The sequence below is a fragment of the Pinus tabuliformis genome, chromosome 4_2 (assembly GCF_031772625.1).
Source record: "Pinus tabuliformis cultivar Carrire ecotype Pingquan chromosome 4_2, CPIR1, whole genome shotgun sequence".
Lineage (NCBI taxonomy): Eukaryota > Viridiplantae > Streptophyta > Pinopsida > Pinales > Pinaceae > Pinus > Pinus tabuliformis.
Window position 1 is genome coordinate 130,004,680 of NC_142304.1, and position 22,791 is coordinate 130,027,470.

The following is a 22,791-nucleotide window of genomic DNA, read 5'->3' on the forward strand; positions in this document are numbered from 1 at the left end:
GTCATAAATATTAAAAACCAACCTGGGTTTTAAAAAATCAGAGCAAGCCTGGTACGAGAATGTTCTAGCTTATAAAACTCAAAATGTAAATAAAATGGTATGGACATGGCAGATTCGTGAGCAGAATCAAATTTGCAATATATTTGTAAAATAACAAAATACTCTTTTCCAGACAAATAAAAAGGAAAGCAACCGAGAGTTCGATGACTTACCTTGATATTGTTGCTACAAATTGACTTGAAGTTTTAAACAACTAGCTTAATTTGAGTTAATAAAAATACCTTTCCTTGGGTCTTCTTCGTTAGGAAAGACTTGTAAACCACACCAAAAGCACCCTCTCCAAGTTTCTTATCAAGAACAAAATCCTCCTGAAATAAAGATAGCCAAAAACGACCAATGAGACAGTGAAAATAGTAAAATACATCATAGAGGTGACTAAGAGGTAATTATGTGAAAAATAAAGCAAAATATGAAATAAAAATAAGAAATATAAAAAAGGCCAGGAGTTTGATGTGTATCGTCAGGCTAGAAGGTCATTTGATATGCCTCCCTCAAGTTGCATCCAATGTTTGAGCGGTGAAATTAAGACCATAAATGTGCCTGCCCTAAGTTCTAACATACCACAATTAGGGAACAGGTATCGTAACCATTGTTGAAATTTCACAGTTAATGAACATCATTTGTTGTTTTGGGCATCAAAAAACAAGCATCTTTTTAAATTAAATGTCATGGACGAAAAGCATTTTTATATTTTAAATGTCAATTTGACATGTAAGTTCATTTTTATACATCATTTGTAGGATATATATATAAATGAAACTTTGGACCAGGGAATAAGGTGATAGTGCACGTTGCACTTATAGTTGATTGTCTTCTTTTGTTATTTAATGTCTACCACATCAATGATTTATTGTATATGTCAATATGCCATGTTTACTTGGATAGTGCACTCACATTTGATATACATTTATTGACTTCTTTAGTGTCTTACATGTCTGCCACAAACTGTAACGGTTGATTTATTGTACATACCTGATATTAAACCTCCGTCATACAATAGACTTTTCTTACAAACCCCTCCATCTTAGTTAGAAATAAGATGTTTCTTCTAAATACGTTTGTGAGTGTTTTCAATCATTATATCTTCATGTACGAAGTTAGCCCACTGGTAGAGAGGTGGGTGGGGGGTTTTGAAGGATAAGTTGGTATGGCCATTTGATGTTAAATTATTGACTCACACAAGAAAAATAATAAAACTTGATTTTATTTATCCAAGAATAACTTGTTTTAATTCTCTGAATGCATCTTCCTTGGAGTTGAGACATATTTGGACTCTAAAAGAATGAAATTTGTCATTTGGTAGTGATGCTTTGCCTTCAAGAAGAAACCCACTATGCCTAAGTTCTAAGATTTAGTATTCCAAAATAGCAATGAATCGTTCCAAGTTTGATCAAGTTTTGTGAAGCTATGTTTCATCAATATAAGAATTATTTCCATTAAGAAGAGAGATCGAAGGCTCAACCGTAGACTTTAGTTTTTAATTATTATTTCTTTATAAATTAACTACTCTATTGCTAATGAAATTTACAGTCATTAAAATTATCAACAAAATTTGCCTTTTTGAAACGAATATAATAGATTCACCAGTAAAAAGCTTGATAGTTTTATTATGGGGCATGCAAGGATAATATTTGATGGGAAATATTTAAATTGAAATCAGCATATCCACTATGGAGTTAGACCATTAATTTTTTTTCTATTATAAAAATTTGTAGAATGTTAAACATGACCAAAGAGAATATTCATATTGCAAACAACCTATTCAGTTTTCTCTTAGGATTTTAGAAATTAATGAAAAATTAGTCATTGTCTTTGTTAGCCACCTATTGCACCTATTTTGTCACAAGTCCAAGCAAGCAATTGTACAAAAAAAAAATTCAAAATTCAGAATCATCAGCCAGCCAGTTCTAACTTCTTATGTCATTGTAAACCCAATTGTGAAAATTCAGAAACCCGAATCCCTACTGCAGCAACTGATTAAATTTCTCCTACTTGTTAATTTATGAATCAAGTTATTTACAGTATTACACAATAAACATCGAAATAAAATCTACTGCAGCCTTCACAACATAAAATACTACACAGGAGAGAAATAAACACACACACAATTACACCGTTGTTTTTGGACCAATGTCCCTGGAAAAACCCAACTTGGGAAAACCGGTGCAGCAGCTAAGGGTTTTACTATTATGCAATAGTAATCTAAGTACAAATCATTGGATGCCTAAACTGGCTATCCGATACAGAGAATAAACTGGCAAAGAGGTAGTGAGAAAATATCTCACACTATCACTGGAGATCCGACACTGATTCGGTTTTTGGATGAGCTGCCCTACGCTTTCTCTGTGCAGTCTCTACGTGGGTTCACGCAGTCACTGCGTCACAACTCAAGGGACTGTGTCACCTCCTCCTAATCTTCTGCCTCTGGAAACTCAACTCCCTATCCTTCCAGACTCACACCCCAGCTTCTGGCACTGGATCTCGACTGCTCCTCAGCAAAATTGCGGACTCCCTCTAGAGCACTACGCTACCTCTCTGGACCTCTCAATGCCTTCACTGCCTTGCACTCACCGGGACTGGAAAAATCCCCTCCAGTCTACTATCCCTTTCCCTCACTGTAAGAAGATCATTTGACCTCTCTCCGGCAACTCAACACTACTACTCTTGAGAAAATCTCTAGATCTCACTATCTCAGTGTGTTCTCCAAGTGCCCCTCATTCTCCTTCTTATAATCTCTCGTTGGAGCACCAATGGCCAACATTAAAACATAATCAAGGGCTAAGATTAACTGGAAGTTGATCCTCGTCTTTATCTAGAAGATTCACACCAGATTTAATTAATACCCTTTAATTAATCACATTTCCTAAGTTTAGACTTAGGAAGTTAGGAATACATTAAAAATGATTAATTATTTTAATTAAACCATCTCTAGGTGGAATTTTCCCGAACGATTTTTGGGTCTTGGAGAATGCATGTGTCTTAGCCTCTCTGCAAAATCTCGCGGTTAGAGCACATCCGATGCTACAGAAATCAACACTTCCTCTTAGCGAGGAATGTGCTCTAGTGTTGTAACCCACTGAAGCATCACTCTGTCTCTGCACTATCTCCTGCTGCGCTATTGATGTCTAACTCTGCTGCCCATCAACTACTGTGCAACTCTGATTGTTGCATCTGTGTTGCTGACTCTATTGAACTGCTGCCAACACTACATCTGCACTACAACCCTCTCCAACTGTTGTTGTTGCAACTGCAACAACTGCAATGGAAAAGCATCCAAAATACTGAACCAATTGTGATCAGTATGACGCATTTGTCACCTGAGTCCTAACTGTTGCTAGACTCAGCGCTGCCACTGAAGCCTCTGCGCTGCTGCTGACTCTGCTCTGTGCCAACTGCACTGCTGCCAACTCTGCTCTGCACTGTCGAGCATCTGACCACTGCTAGCCACTGCCTCTGTCACTTTGGCACCTAACTGCACCAACTGCCATTGATTCATCCTGCTACTGCATGTTTTGGGCTCCCGTAGCAAACTATTGATTCATGAGGTGGACCTCTTCAAGAATCTTGCCAATCTTGTAACTCTCTGGGGCTACAACTCCAAATCACCCCAACTCACCCCTAGAGGTAACTTGGTGATCATGGCAAGCTCTTCCTCCAATCTGGAGGACAGCCTGTCAATCTCGACGAATGTAGCCTATTGATCCTACTTCCCCTCCTTGTCCTTCTTTCTAAGAGGACATTGAGTGTTGTAGTGACCAAGCTCACAACATCTGAAGCACTTGATCTTGGAAATGTCCTTCCTCTTACACTGCTCCTATTGCCCCTTAGATGCAAGGGCCACGTCTTCCTCTTCCTTTACTTGCTTCGTCCCACTACTGCTTCTACCACCACTGATGGTGCTCTTCACCAGATCTCGCCTCATCTCCTCCTGCTGCAGATCAACCCACATACGTTCCCAATCTGGCAGTTTTTCTCTGCCCAGGATACTCTGGACGAAAACTTGCCATTCTTCAGAAACGTTGTTTAGATCTAATCGTACAAACTCTGTAGGCTGGGGCACTGACCCTACTAAAGACAGTTGATCCCGGACATCTTGAAGCCTAGTAAGGAAGGGGTCTATACGCTCCCCTTTCTGCATCCTCGTGCATCTCAGCTTCTCCTCAAGATACATCTTCTTCTTGCTTGGAAGACCTTTCGTACAACGTAGCTAGTGCTTCCCACATCTATCAAGCGGTATCTTTGCCAGTTATGTGAAATACCACATAATCTCGAACCCCATCAAGAATCAACCTCTTAGCTTTCGCCATCTCCTTCTTGTATTTCTTAAGCGGATCTGCATCTGCGAGTACAACTACCACACTATCGATATAAGTTTTGAGATCATGCTCATCTAGAAGGCAAGAAATTCTAGCATTCCAGATCACATAGTTGGAGGCTTCGTCCAACCGATCTTGATCTCTCAACCCAGTTGATGTCATCTCTCTAAAAATGTCAAACTCCTCCTCTTCTCCTTTGCGCAGCTGCTACCCAGCTATTCGCACTCCCTTCTGGAGTGAGAAATCCTGCACACAGCTATTGCTGCTCTGCTAGGAAAATTCAAACTTCTTGGCTAGAAGTCCCTTGAGGAAATAATTCCCTCAGTGTGTGCTCTTCCTTCCTCCTGACGCTATTTGCACTAGCAAACTGCTGCAAAATCTGCGTCCTAGCTGAAGATCTGCTCTGCAAGGAACTTTTGCTACTCCCTCTGCCTCTGGTACTCTTCGATCTGGAAAATTTTATTCTCTGTCGACTCACTCAAAGAAGTAAAATTTCCACGAAAAACTGACTCTTCTGGCAAAGGAAATATGTTGCCCTTGGGGTTTCAAATTGTTGCTTGCGCAGAAATTGGAACCTCCTTCTTCCTTTCTACTCTAAGCTCTCTAGCTTACGAACTATGCTCCGGTACCATGTGAAAATTCGAAAACCCGAATCCCTACTGCAACAACTGATTAAATTTCTCCTAGTTGTTAATTTCATAATCAAGTTATTTACAGTATTACACAATAAACATCGAAATAAAATCTACTGCAACCTTCACAACATAAAATACTGCACAAGAGAGAAATAAACACGCACACAATTACACTGTTGTTTTTGGAACAATGTCCCCGAAAAAAACCCAACTTGGGAAAATCGGTGCAACAGCTGAGGGTTTTATTATTATGCAGTAGTAAGTTGAGTACAAATCATTGGATGCCCAAACTGGCTATCCGATACAGAGAATAAACTGGCAAAGAGGTAGTGATAAAATATCTCACACTATCACTGGAGATCCGACGTTGATATGAGCTCTGGATGAGCTGCCCTACACTATCTTTGCGTGGGCTCATGTAATCACTGTGTCACAACTCAAGGGACTACACCACCTCCTCCTTCTGATCTTCTACCTATGGAAACTCGACTCCCTGGCCTTTAGACTCACACCCAAGATTCTAGCACTGGATCTTGACTGCTCCTCAGCAAAATTGCAGACTCCCTCTTAAGCACCATGTTGCTTCTGCGTGGCACTGTGCTGCCTCTCTGGACCTCTCGATGCCTTCACTACCTTGCACTCACTGGGACTAGAAAAATCCCCTCCGGTCTACTATCCCTGCCCCTCATTGCAAGAAGATCACTCGATCTCTCTCCGACAACTCAGCGCAACTACTCTTGAGAATTTCGATCTCTAGATCTCACTATCTCGATGTGTTCTCCAAGTGCCCATCAAGTTCCTTCTTATAATCTCTCGTTGGAGCACCAACGGTCAAGATTAAAACATAATCAAGTGCTAAGATTAACTGGGAGTTGATCCTCGTCTTTATCTAGAAGATTCACACCAGATTTAATTAATACCCTTTAATTAATCACATTTCCTAAGTTTAGACTTAGGAATACATTAAAAATGATTAATTATTTTAATTAAACCATCTCTAGGTGGAATTTTCCCAAAGATTTCTGGGTCTTGGAGAATCCATGTGTCTTAGCGTCTCTGCAAAATCTCGAGGCAAGAGCACATCCGATGCTATAGAAATCAACACCAATTTCTGCAAATTATAATGTAAATGATGCTAGTACGACCGTTTAATTATGTAACAACCTAGGTAAGCCTATGATTTTGGCAACGAATTTCATCCTAGGAGGTTTTTCGTCTCACCGAATTATGTGTCTTTCTAAACACGGATAATTAGCAGAGTTTTTCCCTCCAACTTAACACCAAAGCTAGGGTGGAACTGATTAACAAAGTCTTAGGTGAGTCCTAGTGTTCTTAATCAAGCCTATTGTAAAAGTGATTTGGGAATAATTTAAACAATTTGGCTAAATTATTTATTACAAATCACTTGGTCTACTAGATCATGTTGTGTCGCAGAATTGGGTAGTTATTTGAGGGTCTTTGAACGAAAGGGTATTCCCCCTTTGAGAGTTGAATTTGTAATAATATAATGTAAAAAAATATTTTAGTGCATGGTCCCTCGCAATCAGACACCATGGTTAAAGTATTTGAGGGTGGAAAAATAATTAATCCCCTCGTGTTAATTAATTAATTTTTCCGACAAAAATAAAATTAAATCCCAAGCCCGAAAATCAATTAATTTTGAGTCAAAAAATTACAATTAGAGAAATTAATTTCTCCAAGTGGAAAATGATGTGGGCCGATTTGTAGCAGGAGGAGTTGAGACGAGCTCTAGTAAAGAGCTACATCAGTGGCAAAAGCAGTGCATCGAAGTAGGTGAAGGAGGAGGAGAATGTGGCCCTCGCATCAAAGGGTCCCAGTCAGGGATAGGGGGAGCAGCGAAAGAAGAAGAAGGACTTGTCAAAAGTCAAGTGCTTCAGATGTGGTGAGCCCCGTCACTACAGTACCCACTGTCCTCTCAGGAAGAAGGACAAGGAGGAGAAGCAGGACCAACAGGCAACATCAGTAGAGATCGATAGGTTGTCCTCTAGGCTGGAGGAAGACTTCGCCATGTTTGCTAACATACCCCCAGGAGTGAAGTGGGGTGACTTGGTGTTGTAGCCCCAGAGTTATACAGATGGGCAGGATTCTTGAGGAGGTCCACCTCTTGGATTAGTACCTTGTTATGGGGGCCCACAATATTCAGTAGCAGGATGGGTCTGTTAATTTTTCATAGGGCTACATTGTTCTTTGCTTAGATAATTGCATTTCTTCATTAACATATTAAGTTCACCCCATAACATTATAACATTATTCAGATCTACACCATTATTCATCAGCATATGCAACTATGTAGAAAGAACAACATCATCATCATCAATGTAGTGGAACATAAAGGAACAATAGAAGAAAAGCATGCACACATAGAGACACCAAGATTGGTCGGAGACTAGGGCAAAACCCACTATGGGGAAAACCCTTGTAAATTCTTCTTCTTCTTAGATCATCATCAAATGATTCAACAAAAGAGAGTACAATGATCCATATCTTCATCAATGCAACAAAAACAACTAGAACATCCATAACATGACCTTAAACATACTTATACTCAAAGATCCTGATTCTGAGGACTGTAATGCATTGTCACTGACTGTAGTTAACTGTTGGATACTGTTGTCACTGTTCTGAACACTATTGAACACTGATGCACACTAATATCTCATATTTAAGTCCTAGACGCATGCAGAGATACTGTGTGTGATCATCTAAGACAGATATGGACACTCTCTGCAGAACTAGATGAGTGCGTCTGGGACAGGTTTGGAAACTCTCAGGAGAACTAGGTGAGGGCATCCGAGGACCACACTTATACTCAAAGATCCTGATTCTAAGGACTGTAATGCATTGTCACTAACTGTAGTTAACTGTTGGATATTGTTGTCACTGTGTTGAACATTGTTGCACAGTGATAACTCATCTTTAGGTCCTGGACGCATGCAGAGATAATGTGTGCGAGCGTTTAAGATAGATCTGGACGCTCTCTGCAGAACTGGATGAGTGCGTCTGGGATAGATCTGGACGCTGTCAAGAGAATTGGGTGAGGACGTCCAGGGACCAAACATACTTAGATTTGCCTCAAACTATGGACGCTCCCATTAGGCTTTTGCACAAGCATTTATGGCAGCCCGAACGCTTCCTAGACCATTTTATGCATGCATCCAAGGACCAAACTGGACTGCAGAAACCCTAGCTTCTCGGACGCTCCCATAAACATTCTATTGGTGCGTCTAAGACTTCCCGGACGCTCCCATGACCATACTGTGCCAACGTCTAGGGACGAAAAACCTTAGTTATGTGCGAGCGTCTGAGACTCAGAAACCCTAGACACGTGCAAGCTTCGACCCTATAGTTTCGGACCCTTTGCGCGAGCTTTCCTCCGTCAAACCTGTGTGAACCAAACAATAGAAGAGAGAAGAGAGTGCTTGATGATTGTGTCCAAATGAGCTTGAGGTCTCTTCTATTTATAGGTTTCCATGAGGGTCCACTTAGGGTTGAGGTCGATATGTCCAATTGTACATGAGCTTAGGGCCGACCTAATCCAATATACATGAATAAATAAATTAATTAAAAAAAACAACTTCTGTTTGTCCAAATAAGGTGATCTTTAGGCCAATTTTGGTCCTCTTGAAAAGAGGAATCTATTGCAATAATTATATTCATCATATGAGTTGTCCAAAGTGGAATTTGACCACAGTGGCATAATTTTAACACTCCCTCTCAACTAGGGAGAATTCCACCTGTAAAAATTTCTGTTTTCCCACCCCGGTTTTCAGTTTCTCCTTATTTCTCCCATGTAGTTAAATGCCCATTCCCATAACCATACATTTAACGGACTGAAAAAAATAAATATTGCTGAAAACACAAATTCTGGAAATTTTTCAGAATGCTGGAAATTGCAGAATTAAAAATCAGCAATTAAAAACAGCCATTAAAACACATTAAAACACTGATATTTTTGGTCAACTTGACCCTGGAAAAACCCCCTACAACTCTTGGGGAAAACCAGTTTGAGAGCTCTTCTTTATTTCTGAAAATTGTCTTTTTATAGTGAGAATTATTCAGCAAAAAATCAGCAAGCAAATTTACAACTTATCTCATTTCCCGTGCCTCACAGCAATCTAGAAATTACAGCAAACAGGACAGCAATAAATGCTGTACGACCTCCGTTTTGTGTGCAGAAAAATCAGCAAACTGCTCCTCGATTTCTGTGCAAAAATCTGCCTTTCACTATGTGCTGAATCAGCTGTACAAATCTGCTCAACTGCTGCCTTGGAATGTGTGCCAAGCTGCTGTCTCCTTCTCCTTCCTGCTCAGAAATCTCTCTTGCTCTCTTGCTCTCCTTCTCCCAATCTGCTCATGAAAGAATGACCTTTTCCTCATTTTCCTCCTTTAATATAACTCCAAGTGACTTTTGGGTGATCCAAGTGACTTTTGGGTGATCTCTAAATCCAATGGCTGAAATAGATTTAGATCAATGGTTGAGATTAAATGCTCATTTAAATCTCACTTTCTATTTTTTAATTCACCCCACTTTAATAAAGACCCACTTAGTCATTTATTTCCAAAGTCACTTTTCCTTTCTAATTTTTCATTGACTTTATAAAAGTCACTTTAAAATTAGACTTAATAACTTTATCACTTAAAGTCACTTTTAAATTAGATTTAACTTTATAAAATTATAAAGTCACTTTAGAAGAAAAATTAAATTCTTTTGGACACTTTTCCCTAGGCCAAAGATCAAAGCCTAAGGGAACCACCTGTCCTCCGGTACCAAATTTCAACACTCCCTCTTACCGAGGAAGGTGTTCCTCACCACACCCATCTTGTCTCTGAAGTAGACATGCTTGCCCCGTGGTAAGGCTTTGGTAAGGATATCTGCAACCTGCTCATCAGTGGAAATATACTCAAGCTTCACAGCTCCCTTCTGAACATAGTCTCTGATGAAATGATATCTGATCCCGATATGCTTTGACCTGTCATGAAATACTGGATTCTCCGTGAGTTTAATGCAACTCTGATTATCACAGTAAATCACTGAAGGTCTCAACGGCTGACCAAATAAGCCAAACAACATCTTGCGAAGCCAGATGGCCTCACAACTAGCTAGACTGGCTGCCATATACTCTGCTTCCGCTGAACTCAGTGCTACTGACTGCTGCTTCCGGCTGAACCATGACACTACTGCTGAACCCAACCCAAAACAACACCCTGAAGTGCTCTTCCTATCAGAAGCACAACCTGCCCAATCAGAATCAGTGTATCCTGCCAATCTCACTCCATCTCCCTGCCTGTAGTCCAGACCATAATCCACTGTCCCCTGCAAGTACCGCAAAATGTGTTTTGCAGCCACCCAGTGAACCTTCCTAGGCTCACACATAAACTGACTCATCGTGTTGACTGCAAAACAGATATCTGGTCTAGTGTTGACCAAATACATCAAGGAACCAATCAGCTGCCTGTACAATGTGGGATCCACCAACTCGGAATCCGAAGCATGAAGCTTCTTCCAGTTGGTGATCATCGGTGTCGACATGGGTCTACAATCCTCCATGTGGAATCTGCTAAGGATGTCCACAATATACTTCCCCTGCCCCAGGAAGAAATGCCCCTCCTCCTGCCACACCTCCAAACCCAAAAAGTAATGCATCAAGCCGATGTCCTTCATCTCAAACTCCGCCGCAAGATCTCTCTTGCAGTGCTCTATGAGTCTCTCTGCACCTGTAATGATCAAGTCATCCACATACAGCACCAGAATGAGAGGCTCCTCACCAATCACAATAAAGTAAAGGTTCGGATCTGCCTCACTCTTTGTGAAACCCATCCCCTGCAAGTATGCATCTATCCTGGAGTACCAAGCTCTGGGAGCTTGCTTCAGGCCATAAAGGGCCTTCTTCAATCTGCACACATGGGACTCCTTCCCATGCACCTCAAAGCCCTGTGGCTGCTCAATGTACACCTCCTCCTGTATGAAGCCATTGAGAAATGCGGTCTTCACATCCATCTGGTGGATCTTCCAACCCATCTCTGCTGCTATCGATATAATGGAGCGGATCGAAGTATATCGAGCCACGGGAGCGAAGGTCTCCTCATAATCAACTCCCTCTACCTGGGAGAACCCTCTAGCCACAAACCTCGCTTTGAATTTCTCAATGCTGCCATCTGCAACATGCTTTACCTTGTAAAGCCATCTGGAAGTAACCACGGATTTGCCCTCAGGCCTCGGCACCACCTCCCAAACATCATTCTTCATGATAGAAGAATACTCCTCCTGCATGGCCTCTCTCCAGACCTGCTGGCTAGCTGCCTCCTCATAGCTAGAAGGCTCAGAGTCAAGGATGCTGGTAACCATCGCCATATAACTACAAAACCTCTCAGGTGGTCTACTCTCTCTGACCAGCCTCTTCGGCTCAGCAACAGATGTGGCATCTCTCAAGGTGTCCTGAAGCCACTTGGGCTTCCTCTTCCCTGAGCGTGCTTCTCCCATAGGAGAATGAAACTCCTCCTCCTCATCACCATCAGTAGCCTGAACTCCTGACTGTCTGTCTGCTGTCCTCCTGCCTGCACCTGAACCTGTAGAAGCTGAGGTACCGTGTGAACTGTCCATCAGTGGACTCCCTAGTGAACTGCTCTGTGAACTGCTCTGCATGCTGCCCGGAGCACCACCCCTCTGGCTCGATGAGCCACTGCTCACTGACGGACCTGACATCCTCATAGATGTACCTCCGGATCCTCCTGATCCCTGCCCACTGGATCCCTGCGACTGACTCAACTGCTGCTGAGGGTCTGGCTGATCCAGATACTCTAACTCCCGTGACCTCCTAAAGGCCCTGTCCTCCTCGAACTTCACATCCCGTCTGACAACAACTCTCCTCTGTGCAGGAATGTAAATCCGAAAGGCCTTTGAGGTCTCACTGTAGCCCACAAAGATACCCTTCTCTGCGGTGGGCTCTAGTTTGGTCCTCTTCTCCTTGGGTATATAGGAGTATGTAATGCATCCAAAGATATGAAGATGACCAAGATCAGGCTTCTTCCCAGAGAAAGCCTCCTCCGGAGTCATGTGCCCCAAGGCACGATGCGGACTCCTGTTCTGCAAGTAAATAACTGTGTTGCAGGCCTCTGCCCACAAGAACAATGGTAACCCCTGATCATGTATCATGGCTTTGGCAGCCTCTATGATGGATCTGTTCTTCCTCTCCGCAACCCCGTTCTGCTGGGGGTTGTAAGGAACAGTGAACTCCCTCCTAATGCCTGCCTCCGCACAATAGTCAACAAACTCTCCAAGGGTGTACTCTCCTCCATTGTCCGACCTCAAGGACTTGATCTTTCGACCTGTCTGAGTCTCCACAAGAGCTCTGAACTCCTGAAACCGCTTGAAGACCTCACTCTTGGTCTTCAAAAAATAAATCCAGGTCCTCCTGGAGTGATCATCAATGAATAAAACATAGTACTCATATCCACTCAAGGAAACATGAGACATCCGACCGCTCACATCGGAATGAATCAAATCAAGTATCCCCGTCGCTCTGCTGTCACTGCTGGGAAAAGGGGATTTGGCAAACTTGCCCATCGCACAACCTCTGCAAGTATCAAAGTGATCAGTACTGAAATCTGGCACACCTGTAGTGATCTCCCGCAATGTCCTCAAGGCTCCATGATACATATGTCCCATCCTGCGGTGCCAAATCTCACACAGCTCAGAACTGCTAGCTCTGCTGTCGGTACTACTGCTCAATGCCAAAAGGGGTTGGAATGCAAACTTGTACACCTTTGCATGGCGTACACCTATCACTCTAGCTGAATCAGCTGGAGTGCCCCTGGGATACATCAACACCTGTCCTCCCCTGAACAGTACCTCATATCCTCTGTCCTCCAAAGCTGAGACGGATATGAGGTTCTTCCTCATCCCTGGCACATAAAGAACCTCTGACACCTTCAAGGGAGGTTTGGACTCCCTCTGAAATGTCACTGTCCCCACCCCGACTGCTCTAACAACTCTGTCATCACCAAGTACTACCTCAATATCAGTGCCACTCTCTGAAAGCTCTGAGAAGTACTCACGGACTCCTGTCATATGACGTGAAGCCCCACTGTCCACATACCAGATACCTGAAGATGCTCCGCTAATCGAGGGAAAAGCATGCTCCCTCTGAACCTGTGTGGCAGGTGATCCTGCACTAGAGGACTCACACATAGTGAACGCAAACTCCCGGTCAAAACGACCTGCAAAGTCCTCAATCTCTGCTGAAGCTGCCACGTCCTGGTTCTTCCCCTTCTTCTTCTTCTTCTCCGGACACACAACTGCATAGTGTCCCATCTTCTGACAATTCCAACACTTCACCTTGGAATAGTCCTTCTGTGTGTTCCCCTGTTTACCTTTACCTTTGCCTTTGCCCCCACCACTGCTTGTGGAAGCCTGCTTCTTCCCTTTGCCTTTCTTGCCTCCTGCCACCAGTGCTACGTCCTCATCCTGCTCAACTGGCTTGGCTGCCCCAAGCTGTCCTTTCCTGATCTCTGTCTGAATGCAATCATCCCAAAACCTCTCCCATGTGGGAAGGGTCTCACGTGCACAAACCCCATCAGCAAAGTTCAACCATGAACGGGGGAGGCCATTCACTGCAATCCGCACCAACTCAGTGGGTGGAATGGCCTCTCCAATCGCTGCCAACTCATCTCTCACATTGGTAATCTTTGTGAGATATCCAGCTGCACTATCATTACCCATCTTAATGTTCTTCAGCTTCTCCTTCAGGACCATCTTCCGGTTCTCATTGGTACTCTGGTAGAGATTGGACAATGCTGTCCACATCTCATTGGCATTGCTCTTTCCTCTCACATGAGGAATGCAATGGTCTTTGATTCCGTCTAGAATCAGCCTCTTACCCTTATTGTTCTTCTTTTTATACTCAGCCAACTGAGTAACATCAGTGGGCACAACAACAGGGTTCTGTGCGGTATGCACCATGATATCCCAGACTTCTGCCTCCTCAAAGATACTCTGCATTCTCTCCTTCCAAACGCTGTAATTTATATGCCCATCCAGCCTATCCTCCACCCTCAATCCCAATGACATCCTGCTGTCCTAAAACTGAAAAATAGCACTGTTGTAGTAAAGATAAAACTGTTGTTTATGAAAAAATCAGCTTGCTGGAATTTTCTGAGTGAAAAATCAGCAACTGTAATTTTTCCTTTTGCTGTCCCAAACTGCCCTTCAGCACTCAAGCTCTGATACCATGTAAAAATTTCTGTTTTCCCACCCCGGTTTTCAGTTTCTCCTTATTTCTCCCATGTAGTTAAATGCCCATTCCCATAACCATACATTTAACAGACTGAAAAAAATAAATATTGCTGAAAACACAAATTCTGGAAATTTTTCAGAATGCTGGAAATTGCAGAATTAAAAATCAGCAATTAAAAACAGCCATTAAAACACATTAAAACACTGATATTTTTGGTCAACTTGACCCTGGAAAAACCCCCTACAACTCTTGGGGAAAACCAGTTTGAGAGCTCTTCTTTATTTCTGAAAATTGTCTTTTTATAGTGAGAATTATTCAGCAAAAAATCAGCAAGCAAATTTACAACTTATCTCCTTTCCCGTGCCTCACAGCAATCTGGAAATTACAGCAAACAGGACAGCAATAAATGTTGTACGACCTCCGTTTTGTGTGCAGAAAAATCAGCAAACTGCTCCTCGATTTTTGTGCAAAAATCTGCCTTTCACTAGTGCTGAATCAGCTGTACAAATCTGCTCAACTGCTGCCTTGGAATGTGTGCCAAGCTGCTGTCTCCTTCTCCTTCCTGCTCAGAAATCTCTCTTGCTCTCTTGCTCTCCTTCTCCCAATCTGCTCATGAAAGAATGACCTTTTCCTCATTTTCCTCCTTTAATATAACTCCAAGTGACTTTTGGGTGATCCAAGTGACTTTTGGGTGATCTCTAAATCCAATGGCTGAAATAGATTTAGATCAATGGTTGAGATTAAATGCTCATTTAAATCTCACTTTCTATTTTTTAATTCACCCCACTTTAATAAAGACCCACTTAGTCATTTATTTCCAAAGTCACTTTTCCTTTCTAATTTTTCATTGACTTTATAAAAGTCACTTTAAAATTAGACTTAATAACTTTATCACTTAAAGTCACTTTTAAATTAGATTTAACTTTATAAAATTATAAAGTCACTTTAGAAGAAAAATTAAATTCTTTTGGACACTTTTCCCTAGGCCAAAGATCAAAGCCTAAGGGAACCACCTGTCCTCCGGTACCAAATTTCAACACCACCTGCAAATATATGTCCATCAATCAATATGCCATTCTGGTATCTTCAAGTGTCATCATGTATCTTCACTAATCATCTTTGTCATGTAGTCGTCATGTCGTGACCATCTCAAATATCTTATCATCACAAATCATCAATGTACATCTCGATCTATCCCTTGTTTATTCCTGCTTATCTTTTGGTTGTTTTTGCTCGTATGTTGAACATTCTCGAATCTAGAAGAAGAATTTGTTACCAGAGGGGAGCTTAAAATACCACCCTCTATCCAGCAAACTATTATCCAAAATCTCATCATCAATCATCATCATAGAGCATATCATCAAGGAGCACATCTCAACCTATAACCACATCGAGAAGCACATCTCGACCCGGAGTCTCATGGGGGAGCTATACATCTGCAACCCCATATCGAGCAATAGGATACCCAAACACACAAGGGAGCACGTTTCGACCCTAGGATCACATCAGGGAGCTCAATCTCAACTCGAAATTGTATAGAGATATCTCAACCCATCCTATTGCCTACTGATCTTCCCATCGATGACCCTGAATAGTCATGTGTTAGAACACCTGCATCATAATCGACTTGGGTTGTACACCCCAAGTACACTCTCAACTCATTGGCCAAATGAGGAGCGATATTCCCAACAAGCCCTGCTTGTGGGTATGATGCCAACTGGGGTATACTCTGCAAAGACCAGACAGGGGAGAAGCATTCTCCAACCCTATGAAGATAGGGGAGCAGCATCTCCAACCCTATGGGTAACAGATAGGGGTCATACCCTATTGTCCAAAGTTCCCTCAACCCCAGGAGCCATTTATCTCAATTCTTCACCCTGGGAGCTCAGACAGGGAGGAAGAGTTGGCTCAGTGTCCTCGATAAACGTTGCTCTCATCATAATACTCAAATCTAGTATCTGCTTGTCTTCAATAGCAGTTGTTTTCTGTTCATACAGGACATCAAATCAAATATCATGTTAGATCATAAATAATCATATAAATCATAGAAGGATACCACAATCATCCTCCCTCTCAAGGAGGTGTCAGTCACAAGCCTAAGCTTGTCTCGAACAGCTGCACTGACTCAATATATGGAAGTATCTCAATCCCAACTACATATATATGGGATTCTCTGTCATCACAATGTATCCATGTCATATTCAGATCCTGATCAGATGGATCTCTAAGGAGCTTCTACATCCTGCCTCGCAGCTAGCCATGCTAGCAACTTCATACTCAATCTCGGTCGAGTGTAAAATTATGGACCTGTCAATAATATCATGGCATATCTCACATTATGGCAGCACTCATATGTGCTCATCAGCAATAATCTCAAATATCAACAATACATCCATGCAATCACATATCATAGGAGAAATATCTCAGCCTCAAAAATAGAACATCTCATGCAAACATTTCAAAGGATGTTCAGTGGCAACTCTATGTGAATGAAGCAGCTCAATCATGAATTTATTCAGGTTCTATGCACATCAAGTATATATATATATATATATATATATATACGGATGGATGTTCAAAGCAGAACATCAATGCTTCAATCAACTGTCGGATGCCATGTCAAGTTCAACAACATCTTGAACTTCAAATCGAAGTATCCAAGGATTTGCATTTCCATTATTCAAAAACATTTTTCCACAGCCTTGCAATATAGAATTTCTTTCCCAAATTTCAGAAATTGATTCATCATGCCATGATACATCATTTCGAGCTTTAGAAGTCATCTCCCTCTTACTTAGATCATCAGAGGCTCATCACTTGTCAAGAGTAGACCATCAGTATGTAAAACCAAAACCATAATCAAAATCAAGGCCATACCTTGGAACTCATCATCCTGACTTCATCAAATAACTGTCAAATATGGACATATCTGGATTGGGGAGCTTGCTTCATGCAATGCTTTCTGTAAGAATAATGCCTTACTAAGCCAACATAATCAGCCTTACATAAATCAATGTTGTATCAACAAAGTCAGCTCATCAAAGTTCAGAAGTCAGATCAAAACTATTATCAAAGTCATCAATATCACAGTATCAATTCTTTCAACCAAGTGACAAGTAGAGCACATATCAAGTCTTGACTTCATCTATTATCATGACAACAAGTTGTCATCAACCATGCAATATCAATCCAAAACTTCATCAAGTCATTCTCATAATCATAATACAAGTTATTTCTGTCACAAGATGCAAATGCATACACCAAGGATAAGTCATGCAGGTTCCATCTTCATATTGAATCACAACTATCAATACTTCAGCCATTGTGCTAAGAACAAGGAGGCCAATACAAAACCATTTTTTCGAATACCCACATAAGTCATTGAAGGTCACTATGCCCACATAGCATTGACATTAGGGAAAATCAACAATCGTCAAAATCAAATCATTAGTCATTAGGTCAAATCCAAATTTGTTATCGTAGAGAGATCTATAGTCCAAAGCATAGCCCAATCATCAATTCAAAGTTCTAAGTCATTGTCAAGCATCATGTCAAAGCTCCAAACACAACTCATCTATATCAATCAGCCAAATCATGCCAAACTCTTGTAGCACAAGCCTCAAACACAATGACATATCTATACGTATGTCCTGGTCACCTGCAAACACAAGTTCAGTCTTCATGATCACATTATGGCAAACATTCAAGTTTTTCCTGCTTGCAGCTCTTACAGTTATCTGCAACACATCTGTAGTACTGACATCTTCCAGGTGAATATCTGATTTCTTGCACAATACTTCATTTTTTTCTGTGATTAGCAATTTAACCCCAACAGCTTTAGAAATCAGTTTACAGAGGCAAAATATGTCAGAGATACCTTGATTTAGAGTTCAGATAGCTTCAGAAGATTTCGGATGATGGTCAACAGTAGTAAAACCCCTGGACACTCCCTTCAGGTTAGCATGGGAGCGTCTTTAGCTTCCTAGATGCTACCTAAGCCTTAGCATGCATGTGTCCAGGGACGAAATCTATCGGTTTTGTGCCTGCGTCGGGAACAAAAACCCTAATTTCTATACAAGCTTCAGATTAGAGACTTTGTCGCAGTTCAATAATGTCAGATGCCCAAAAATCATGCTTAAACAATACAGAATGCAAGTAGTGATTATGGAAAATTTTAGGGGCTAACATTCGCAGGTGGGCTAATTTTCCATGATTTTTCCAACAAAAAAAAATCGCCAATTTCCATTTTTTATAACAATGATTCACCCAAATTTTACAAGATAAAATTATTTTACCTTAAAAATCACCAACATTATATAGAGAGTATATATAAAAATTATTATAAATTTGAAATTTTTTACAAATACATCAATAAACATTTCAGAGTTTGCATATTAGGGACTAGTAAGATTCGCCAATGTATTTAAACTTCAAGATAATTTTCTATCCTTAAAATTTTCCCTGGTACTAGTGATGTGAGTAAGAATCTTGAGAAGAGATTCTCCCGCTGACTGGGAATCTACTTCATTCATCTTCATTCATGTCATCAACCTGTCTCTACTAGAGTCATGTAACAATAGATCTGTTAGATCATAAACATATATTTCTATCATGGCTATCAGCATCATGAAATCAATCTTTCATCAAAGGTTAGACTCAAAGCAGCAGATAGATCCAATCTCAGATATTATGAACACAATAACACTTTCTCTCAAATCACTTCATCAAGTTAGGGCATTCAGTTTAACCATATGCCATCAAGGCATGACCACAGGTAGTCAGAGATCTAGATTATCAATTTCATAGTTATACCTCTAACATCAAGGTTACCATGATAATCATGATCAATAGGATCAAGTTAGGTCATTCAAAACAACAAGAGTGTCTATCTCTCTTTCCATTAGCTTTCATCATGCTTATCACAAGCATTATCAATAATATCATGTATAAGAATTAATGAGCTAACCTTCTATGTGAAATCCATCATGTCTTATGCACGACAAGTATCAAGAGTATCATCTACTAGAGTCAAGGTGCTAGCCTTCTTTATAGGATCAAGATATCCAACAGATAGATGTTAGCCAAACATCAAGTATATCAATGTATCAACATTAGATAGCCTCATAGAATTCAAGAAGATCAAAATGTTCAACACCAGGTGCATCATTTCATCATGGGAAACATAGATCCAAGTCACTTTCATATGCATGTATGAGCCATTATAGAAAGAGACACTCTCATCATACCCTAGCCCTCAATGTTCCAGTAGAAATACAACATACCATGCATACCTTATGGTATTAAAATACCTGTGCAACTTTTCATTAGACATGGGCAGCTTGAAGCACTTTGTCATCCTTTCATATAGTGCCTCTTAACCTTTTCCAGCTCTAGCCATCTTTCCTGCATTTCAAATGATCCTTAAGAAGGATCCACTCATCACATCTCAACTAGGAGGTTAGAAACATCCATATACTCAAATACATATGCAAGAAGTATAAACAATAAACATAATAATCAAATCCATAAGTCTAAACAAAAGTAAGAGGCATCATAAGTCAAGAAATACTTATCTTCAATGAGAGGTGATCCTCTCCCTCTTGAACCAGCCATCACCATCCATAGTCTGCATGCCAATGTTACCTTTCATCAACCAACTAGGCCTACTAGGGATTATCCCATCTAGGGCATCATCAAACCATGTTATATCTCATGTATTTTCCATAAACCAGGGTTTTTATTCAAACCCTAACCTCATAGAATCCATCAAACCCTAATAATAAAGTTTCCTAGGGTTTTTCTTCAAACCCTACAATTCGTTTAGGTCTCCACCATCCTCTTCTTACTTCCATCAATGGTGTCATCATCGGGGTGATCTCCATGGCTTTTCATCAGCCCAACTCTAATACCATGTTAATTTTTCATATGGCTACATTGTTCTTTGCTTAGATAATTGCATTTCGTCATTAACATATTAAGTTCACCCCATAACATTATTACATTATTCAGATCTACACCATTATTCATCGGCATATGCAACTATGTAGAAAGAACAACATTATCATCACCAATGCAGTGGAACATAAAGGAACAATAAAAGAAAAGCATGCACACATAGAGACACCAGGATTGGTCGGAGATTAGGGCAAAACCCACTATGGGGAAAACCCTTGTAAATTCTTCTTCTTCATAGATCGTCATCAATGATCAGTGTGAGTTTCTAGATGATTCTCATCTTATCTCAATTAATATTGATTAATTAACCATATTCCCTAAAAGTTTAAACATAGGAAATATTTAAAATTTGGCTAATAATCTAATTGAGACACTTCTAGGTGGAATTCCATAAATGATTTTTGGGTTTTGGAGATCTCATGTATTCTAGGCCTCTCCACAAAATTTCAGGGCTAGAACACATCCGATGCTAGAAAAACTAACACACCTCACAGTTAGGCCCTAAACCTTTCGCGCATAGACTTTGTTAATTTTTAGGGCTAGATTGTTCTCTGTTGTAGATAATTGCATTTTCAAACTCTTTCAACATTTTCACATTATATTCACCCCATAACATTATATCATCATAGCAATTATGTAGAGAGAACAATAACATCAATAATGCATCAAAACAATAAAGGAACAATAAAAGAAAAGCATGCACAATAGAGACACCAGGATTTAGGTCAAAGACCAAGGCAAAACTCCACAAGGGGGAAACCTAACCAGATTCTTCTTCTTAGATATTCATCAAATGTTCAGCGAAGATTCAAAGTTCAATATCATCAGACATAAAACTTACATCATCAATCATGCAAGGCCACCGAGGGCCAATCCAGCAGCAAACAAAAATATTAGAGAAGAATGTACAAGCCTTCATATCATCTTGTTTTTCCACAATAGTGGAGTCCAGGATAGAATCTCAAATCACTAACACTACCAATCCAAGTATCACAACAAGACAACTTTGCACAGCAGAATAATATACAGCAATAAATCTACTAGTGCACAAAATATACACAACCTTTTACAAATTTATACAACAAACCAACTCCGTTATATTAATCAAACTGATAATGCAATTGTCTAGGGCTCTCGTACCACGGATAATTTCCCTCATACATCCATTGATACAAGACAACAACAACTAGGGCTTCGTGTCAATCCTTTGAAAACCAATCTACCCTGAACAAAATACACTACACTAACCGTATAGTTGATGTAGAGCTCCTCGCAGCTGCCTTGGTCGTACCCTGCACACATCTGCCTGGTCCTTCGGCTCCCAATCTGCAGCAACTCCAATCTGCCTCTATCAATGAACCAACTCCATTAGGTCACTGAACTCTGCTTCACCAACTCTCTAGTTGATCGTTAGTCCTTTCAACACATCAAGACTCCTGTCGAGTTGTTCACAACTCTGTTTGTGAACAACTCTCAACTTCCCATTGTTGCTCCTCAGCGCTTTTGGGACTTTCTTCCCACTAGTGCCTTCATGTGCTGCCTAATGAAGACACACTTAGGGTTGGAGGGTTTCCCACTATCACTGTCAAATGTCCTTCTTTAACAAGAACTTAGGGCATGGAGAATTGCCCCTCTTCCGTTGTAGATGTCCATCTCCACAAGGCAAGTCTAGGGCTACAAACTGCTCCTCGTTGATCAAACCTTTGAGCTCTTCTTCTGCCACTTCTAACAATCCTTTAGTCCTTCAAGAGACTTGTTCCTTAGGGCCTAAAGCAAGCCTCTACAACCCTCCACAAGTTGTTCTTTAGGCTGCTCCAACTCTACCATTTTTAGCAGGCCTAAAGCCTTTCTTAGGTCACTATACTTAGGGCCAACTTGGTCCACTCTCACACTGCCCTCCAATAGTCCACAAGCGTCCAATCCAACTACAATCAAACTATCCAACCTGGACACTATCCACTAGCAACCAAACATCAACAAGAGAATACAAACACCAAAACGCTGCTAGTCACCTCTTGTCCTCAGGATTTGTGTTGGTTGGGGCACACCAATAGCCCTAAACCCTGCTCTAATCACTGTATTCTCTTGTCCAACTAGGTTGCTCCCTTCACTGTCCCTTCTAGCCCTCTTCATGCACTATTTTAGGCCTTGGGCACCTCCACAAGGCTCTCTACAACCCTCAGACCTGCTACAACAAAGGATGTGTTGAAAAAATGTGTAACTAGGTTCGGTCTTCATAAGTATGAAATGTACTCTTGTAAATAATAAAATGAAAAGCAATTATTATTGGAGCATGGGTTTCATGTTCGGGTTCTTTTATTTTATAGGTCAAGCACCCAATGAGTGCTTCTAGGGTTTTTTTTTCTAGGTTAAAGAGTCATTGTCATATATTGAAGACCCTATCGGCACATTGTATCTTCTAAAGCAAAATTTATTTTGTCTTTAAAGTGTCGAAATACCTCCAAGATCAAGTCAGCCTAAGGAGTTGTCAAGTCGGCCTACATGAAGAACCATGTCTACCCTTGGAAGAGCCTATATAGAGAGAGGAACTCGACCTCCATTAGGCACACT

At 40.8% G+C, this 22,791-nt stretch overlaps 1 protein-coding gene across 2 annotated transcripts in view; it reads right to left on the minus strand.

Moving 5' to 3' along the window:
* STN7 (Serine/Threonine kinase domain protein) overlaps window positions 1–22,791 on the minus strand; it is a 305,972-nt gene that overhangs the window by 235,260 nt on the left and 47,921 nt on the right. For both annotated transcript variants that reach the window (XM_089428318.1, XM_089428317.1), the window contains exon 2: window positions 282–368. In XM_089428318.1, the coding sequence (XP_089284444.1) occupies window positions 282–368 (87 nt within the window). The remainder of the gene's footprint in view (window positions 1–281; window positions 369–22,791) is intronic.